This window comes from Argentina silus (assembly GCF_951799395.1).
Source record: "Argentina silus genome assembly, chromosome: X".
Classification (NCBI taxonomy): Eukaryota; Metazoa; Chordata; class Actinopteri; order Argentiniformes; family Argentinidae; genus Argentina; species Argentina silus.
This window is the reverse complement of record NC_139653.1, coordinates 28,053,616-28,061,123: the sequence shown is the minus strand read 5'-3', so window position 1 is coordinate 28,061,123 and position 7,508 is coordinate 28,053,616. Positions and strand designations below refer to the sequence as shown.

The 7,508-nt window shown below is 41.9% G+C and overlaps 1 protein-coding gene across 1 annotated transcript; it reads right to left on the bottom strand.

Annotated features, from left to right (window-relative positions):
* Nucleotides 1–415: 415 nt before the first annotated feature.
* Nucleotides 416–7,499, bottom strand: rpl35a (ribosomal protein L35a). Its single transcript, XM_083694810.1, has 5 exons — nt 7,466–7,499; nt 6,909–6,947; nt 6,436–6,588; nt 1,692–1,836; nt 416–479 (listed from the first exon to the last, which is right to left on the bottom strand). The coding sequence occupies exons 2-5, from the start codon at nt 6,917–6,919 to the stop codon at nt 456–458; spliced, it is 333 nt and encodes a 110-aa protein (XP_083550936.1). The 5' UTR covers nt 6,920–6,947; nt 7,466–7,499; the 3' UTR covers nt 416–455.
* Nucleotides 7,500–7,508: the final 9 nt, after the last annotated feature.

Sequence of the window (7,508 nt, the reverse complement as noted above, 5' to 3'; positions counted from 1 at the left end):
ACAACATTAGCATTCAAGTGACAGTACCTTCAACAAAAATTTCTATTTTTCTTGTAAAATGCATCTCTGGACATCTTCTTAGCATTGTGTTGCATTGAATTTCAGAAACTCACCCTTCTGCCCACATACGAGACTTTCAGAGGAAAGAGCATTTCTGTGTTTAGAGACTTGTGATTCAGAGAATTTACACTGGTGTAATTACAAACATTTTATTAGGTGTTTAAAGACATTGTTGCCTTTATGTAACATAAGTCATTAAATGGTTAAAACATGTGTTACTGGTCATAACTAAAGGCAGATAAAATAAAGAATTTAGAAGAACTTAATCTTTGAAAATTGGGTTCACCATTCCCCATACTGTTCTATTAGAGGCCTGTAATGAAAATCCAACTCCAATAGAACACAGAACACAATGTTTGGAACTGACTTGTTTATTGTATGTATACAACAGCACATTACACACGGGATGGGTACAGCATCTGAAAAACAAAAGGCGACAGTTAGTGGATTCCATAGGCTTTGAATGAATAGAAAACAGGAGTGGGAGAGGTGACACAGCAAGACCACCAGTATCTCGTAACACTAAGATAACTATTAAGCTACCACAAATGTTCTTTCAATAGGAACAATCATAATGGAATAAAACATTCCCGTTAACTTAAGTCTATGAACTAAAAAAATCCACAAAGTAAATTCAAAATATCACTTTGTGAGAACTGTGACAAGGAATCAATTGATTTTCCTTCACAAGACCATTCCAAATTTGACAAGATTGGACCAGGATCTTGTATGCTTAACATTTTTGCTCTAACACTGCTCTCAGAGTAGGCCCCTAACAAGGAGCAAGTGTATTACACAGTATGTTCACAAATCACATATTTTCTGCTATTTTTCTAGATGATTTTAAGCTATATGATTTGTTTAGCAAATCTTCTGTGACAAATAAAACCATACTCAATTGTGAGAAAGCACAATATTTGAAATTTAAATCTGTTGCATTAAATGAATGTGATTATACTCCAAGTCAATTCTTGCCTCTTTCTAATGACGTAATCCATCATCACAAACACACTATGGAAGTCCATATCAAACCGCAGAATGTAAACATAACTGGAGACACGTGTCGTTTTTGGAGACAGGCAGAAACATTACGAAAGCTTGCAGTCAAAACGGTTCCTAACTAGGCCAACAGGAAAGATAAGAAAAATAACAACTCAGTAGACCGGTCCCAGCCAAGGACAAACTGGCCACATCAGTTTTCTCAGTGGTTCTCATCTTGAGCCCTACTATTCAATTAACTCTTTGGGCCACATTAATAATACCGTTATCAATGGTGTATACTTTATGAAGAAAAAAATTGCCTCAAACAACCTTAAAACATCACCATCTTAGGGATGGTGTTTTACCCATAGAAATTTAATGAGTAGAACAGACAAGGTCCCTCAAATCATGGACATGTAATGACTTGCCATGGTAATAATTATTGCTGCACATGTATAACAGAGAAAAGCTAACAATTCAGAGAGGGCACCATAGCAACTAGGCATCATTTGAGTGAACATTCAAATGTCAGTTGAGTTGGTTGTTTAAAAAGCTGTAAGCTAAAACCTCCAAATGGTACACCAGAGTACACCATGGAATGTTGAAACTGGGTTAAACAAAAAGGTGAAGTTGTGTTGAAGGCTACTCACCACTCGAACCCTGTGTCCAATGGCCTTTGCGGGAAGGTTGCTGCTGAACTTGGCACGCACCATTCCACTGTTGCCATGAGCGCGCATAACTTTGCCCCAGATTACCCTAGTCTTGTTGGGCTTGCCACCAGGTGTCACAGTGTTCCTAGAGAGAATGAATGACAGCAGGGGAATTCATAAGTCTTATTCTAAACATGTTAATTATGACAAAGGTGTTGTACAACAGCAAGCTATTCTCCCAAAATAATTTGGCAGTGGAATAAACCTAATCTGATAATAGCATTATACACATGGGTAACTAATCCCACCAAAACCATCTTGTCACTTTAACATCCTAGATAACTAAAGACCAGTTTAGGCAGATGAGGCACACAAGGGAGAGTAAACCAAATATGGCACACATCTCTGGAGAAATAAATATATTTTAACAAAGTTCAGAACATATGGGTGCAATTACAACAAATGGTTCAATAATATGGACATCAAACCCCACAAACCAGTACAACCCTTTTCAAGAGTTAGTTCCTTCATGATAACAGGGGCAATACCGAAAGTGGGCAGTCAATGAGTAATGATGTGAAAAAACAGTGACTCAGTATTGTCCATCAAAATCGGACGGTAAAGGCCTACCATTACTATCACGAAGGACTAAAGATGTTGAATTCTGTTGCATCACATTTTTAAAAGCTTCGTTTGGAGAAGGAGAGGGCTTTCAGGAGTGGAGACAAGGAAAGGTTTAGACTGGCTAAGTACGCGTTTGGCAAGGAGATTAAGGAGGCCAGACGACAGTACTCAAAAGGTAGAACAACAGTTTGCAGCCAACGACTGTCAGTCTCGAAAGGCCTTCGAGTGATCACAGACTGCAAAACCAAATCCCCCCACTCTATGGATGACCTCAGACTTGCAAATGACCTGAATGACTTCTACTGTAGATTCGACAGAGAATGGAGCAGCCATCCTCTTCCCAGCCTGGACAGACACACTAACCTCTACAGCCCCCTCCCCCGTCACCCCTCTCTCTGTCCAGGAGAGAGACGTCAACAAACTGTTAAAGAAACAGAACCCCCGCAAGGCAGCTGGACCAGATGATCCACACTGAATCACTGTGCAGACCAGCTGTCTCCAGTGTTTACGGACATCTTTAACACTTCATTGGTTGAATGCATGGTACCTGCCTGCCTCAAAACATCCACCATCATCCCAGTTCCCAAAAAGCAGAGGATCACAGGCCTTAACCCTACAGACCAGTTGCCCTGACCTCTGTGGTAATGAAGACCTTTGTGCGCCTCGTGCTCACCCACCTCAAGGCCATCACTAACCCCCTCCTTGACCCACTGCAGTTTGCCTATAGAGCCAACAGGTCTGTAGACGACGCAGTCAACATGGGACTTCACTTCATGCTCCAGCACCCAACACTCCCCCGGCACCTATGCCAAGATTCTGTTTGTGGACTTTAGCTCTGCATTTAACACTATCGCCCCAGCTCTCCTCCAGGACAAGCTATCCCAGCTGAGTGTGCCTGAGCCCACCTGCAGGTGGATCACTGACTTTCTGACAGACAGGAAGCAGCAGGTACGGCTGGGCAAGCTTGTCTCGGAGCCCCGGACCATCAGCATCAGAGCCCCACAAGGGGTGGGCAATTAATTTTCCCAAGGGGCTACATGAGAAACTGGGACTGTTGTGGAGGGCCGAACCAATAGGCTTAACATAATTCTGCTCAATATTAATTTTATCGCTTTATAAAAAGCAGTCAATTATATGGTTTTGATTAGCTGCTATTGGTAAGAGTACATGTTACGATAAGGCTGTGAAAATATGCATAGGTCAAATATAGCAGTAAAAAATTGTAAAAACACCAATAATTATATCACTATTTCATTTTTAACAACATACTTTTAAGTTTTACAAAATTACCGAAAATGTGTATGTTTTGCAGCATGTTAAAGACCAGCAATTAATTAACTTTATCCAAACAGCAATAAGTGCTTTTGATGTTTTTCAGTACTTTTTTCTTGTTCAGTGAGAAACAACCCAGTCTGTCTTGGGCTTGAACAAGTGCATTTAAGTCTGGTTAAATGTCTGAGATGGATATGGGAAGGACAGCTGACAGGTGATCAGTGAGAGAGGATCTGTATCTGTATTTGTTAAACTTCATCACTGAGAATGTTTGTTCACATATGTAGGTAGATCCAAAGAGAACTAACATCTTCTGAGCATGCCTCCTCATGTGTGGAAAGTTCTCCTCTTTAAGAGAAAAGTAAAAATCCAGCAGTGATACTGACTTAAAGTGCTCTGCCAGTAGTGTATCAGACTGTGCTCCTAACATGGATGAGTACCTGCGGAGGTGATCAGCTGATGGTGTGGCTTCCTTTAGTGTTGGCAAGTGGGTGAGAATGTTGTCCTCCATTTGGCTTGAAAGAAACAGCAACTTTCTCATGAAAGCCTTCACCAAGCTGTACATTTCATATACAAAAAGGCCCTTGCATTGCAGTTTGGTATTTAGTTCATCCATTGGTGTAGTCTCACAAATCCAAAATCTATTATCCAGTCTGCATCTGAGAGCTCTGGGATGTCATTCCCTTTCTTCTCACAGAACTCTTGAATCTCTGCTCTTAGGTCCCATACTCTTAAGCACTTTGCCCAGGCTTAGCCATCTGACAGCTGTGTGGTAGCCTGTCACGATGTTCAGTCTCATGCTCCTCCAAAAGTACAACAAACCGTTAAAAACTGTACATTCTGTATCAATCTTTTTTTTTTTTTTTTTTACGTGGGCTGACATTTGATGGGTAACAGCCAACTCAGTATCTCTTGTAGACACCTGTTCTCCAACACATTACTGTGAAGGTGCGTAGGCACGCACGCACATACGTAAATTGAAAGAAAAATAGCAGTCGCCTTAAAAATAAAAGCAATTCGGTTGTATTGCGCGCATGGCGTACACTTATTTACATTTGATTTCTAATTTCTGATTGACCTCACACGGGCTGGACAGGGACAGCCAAAGGGACGAATGTGGCCCGCGGGCCGTAAAATGCCCAGGTCTGCTCTACACCAACAGCTGCACCTCTAGCCACCCTGCTGTCAAACTCCTGAAGTTTGTGGATGACACAACCCTCATTGGATTAATCTCCAATGGGGATGAGGCCGCCTACAGAGAGGAAGTTGACAGTCTGGCTTCCTGGTGCAGCCAGAACTACTTGGAGCTGAACGCCCTAAAAACTGTAGAGATGGTAGTAGACTTCAGGAGAAGCCCAGCCCCAACCGCCCCCCTCATCATGTGAGACACCCCAGTTAACATTGTGGAGTCATTCAGATTTCTGGGGACAGTAATTTCAAAGGACCTCAGGTGGGCGGAGAATATCACCTCCACCATCAAGAAGGCCCAGCAGAGGATGTTCTCCTGCGGCAGCTGAAGAAATTCAACATGCCGCAGAAAGTGATGGTCGAGTTCTACACGGCCATCATTGAGTCCATCCTCAGCTCATCAATCACCTTCTGGTTTGCTGCCTCCACTGCCAAGGACAAAGGCAGACTGCAGCGGATCATTTGGTCAGCTGAGAAGGTCATCGGCTGCAACCTACCATCTCTGCTGGACCTGTTCCACTCCAGGACCGGTAAGAGAGGAGGAAAGATCATCGCTGATCCTTCCCATCCTGGTCACAACCTCTTCCAGAGACTTCCATCCAGCAAAAGGTTAGTCAATCAAGACTAAAACCTCACGCCACCTGAACAGTTTCTTCCCCATGGCAGTGGGGCTCACAACCAAGCCCCCTGCCTCTGGGACTTCCACCCTGTCACACAAACAATGCACTGATAGGGTAATTTATAATTATTCCAATTTATAGTGTACATGCCCCACAACCATTTCACAGCCTCTAGCCTCATTGACAATTAGTCTCTCACAGCCTACAAGATGTGTTGTTCTGCTGCTCTTTTTTGTAAATTTGTTATTGCTATTTTGTTAATACTTTGCTATTTTGTACATTTCTTGTCAATATTTGCTATTTGTTTTTCATGTCCATGCACCAACCTCACCAAGTCAATTTCCTGTATGTGCAAATATACTTGGCCAAATAAAAGAATTCTGATTCTGAAATGAAAGGATCAAATATCGCAATGTTTTGTCAGAACACTTTGAATGCCATCAACAGGACAATAACACATTTGATGTCGTCTCCTTCAAAGGACAAGTTTTTCATTGACACTACCACAACAAGAGTGTGCATCACAGCAGAGGTCCCGTCAAGGAAACATAACAAGTGGCTATATCAAACCTGAGATCAACAGTCCTACAATTGCCCCATTTTAGGCAACAGCCGGGTTCAAGCCACATGCAGTCCAACAGACAGATAGTTGGAGACTGCCATGCATCAAAATAAAAAAACTGCAGAAAACTGCCAAATGAAATCCTTTCACTGACTGATGGTTCATTGTGTGATTGCCCCCTTTAACATCCATCAAGCTAGCCACATGTGCCTTGCAAAAAAATAAAAACACTTCAACTACTTAAGGGGTATACTACAAGGCAAGCATAGGGAGTTAGCAAGTCAACTTTAGCTCCAACTCTGGATTTGGTCAAAGTTAACTCTTTACTTGCTATAAAATTACTTGGCAAGAGAAATTTGGCAAGCTTGATGCCCGTCCAAGGGAACAACCACCCAACAACAAAGTTGCAAAGGAGAAGGCCTGATGGAGGAACGGCATCACCAGGGACAAGTGGTACTGCATCAGACTGAAGACTCACTTCTTGGCCTTGTAGACGTAGGCACAGCGCTTGCCCAGATAGAAGTCTGTCTCATCGCGTGTGTACACTCCCTCAACTTTCAGCAGGGCTGTGTGCTCCCGCTGGTTCCTCAGACCACGCTTGTATCCAGCAAAGATTGCCTTGCTCCATAGTCTGGAAAGTTTGATAAACAACATTAATTAAGTTCCAAACATGGATCCTAGTCTGTCCAAAAGCTAGTGCCACAGAGATTAATCAAGCATTCAACTACCTACTTAACATTCTCACCAAAATCAACAGATTGATCAATTGTGTGATTTTGGTGGAACAGTATATATTTAGTATTCAGTCAATTATAAAACATCAGCGTACTACATAAATATATAGAGAGAAAACAATGGGTTAATGACCTTAAAGTGCAAACATACAGGAGGGTTCACTACTTGGGCAGAAAGTATCATTGCAAGCCTGTAGTTATCTTGCTAGCTACTAACCTTCCTGGCATTGTGAGTCTTCTCCAAGCTAGGCAACACCTGGAAACAAATATAAATTCAAGTATTAAGTTGTGATAATGATGTCAACTTGCTTGTGAATTTGAGAGATTAAAACACATGCCAGATACATGAATTGTCAGAGTGGCCGATAGTGTTCGTCTACTCAGCCCATGATCTAGGCACGCCGGTGATGAGTTTGATCTGTATTCTTGTGTACACTAGCAGCTGACAACCAGGCAGTAGGTAAGTCTGTCACATGCTGGAGTCGTAATGCTGTCATGACATTGCTGTCTTGAGGTAAAACACGTTTGAGTTCATGATAAATTCGGAATATTGTCTGTAAATGAACCGCCTCATCCCCGAACTAAGGGTTTGCACATTAGCCTCATAGCTTAATCCAAGCTCTATCTTTGACATCAGGGTCTTTTGGTCAGAGAAAATTAATTAAATAGCAAGTATAAGTATAATAATGTTTGTGTCGATATGCATTTATACGAAATATGAAGTCAATAACACTGAAATTGAATTTTATAAAAGTGGCAATTTGGGTATCTTACCTACGCTGTAAGAAAAATGGAGGAAAAGGAAGTTCGAACGGAA

Excerpts from the sequence above, each read along its gene's own strand:
- rpl35a (XM_083694810.1), bottom strand. Across the intron at positions 1,837-6,435 it reads TACGTCTACAAGGCCAAGAA|GAACACTGTGACACCTGGTG; the intron begins GTGAGTCTTCAG and ends CATTCTCTCTAG. Across the intron at positions 480-1,691 it reads TTGGACACAGGGTTCGAGTG|ATGCTGTACCCATCCCGTGT; the intron begins GTGAGTAGCCTT and ends TTTGTTTTTCAG.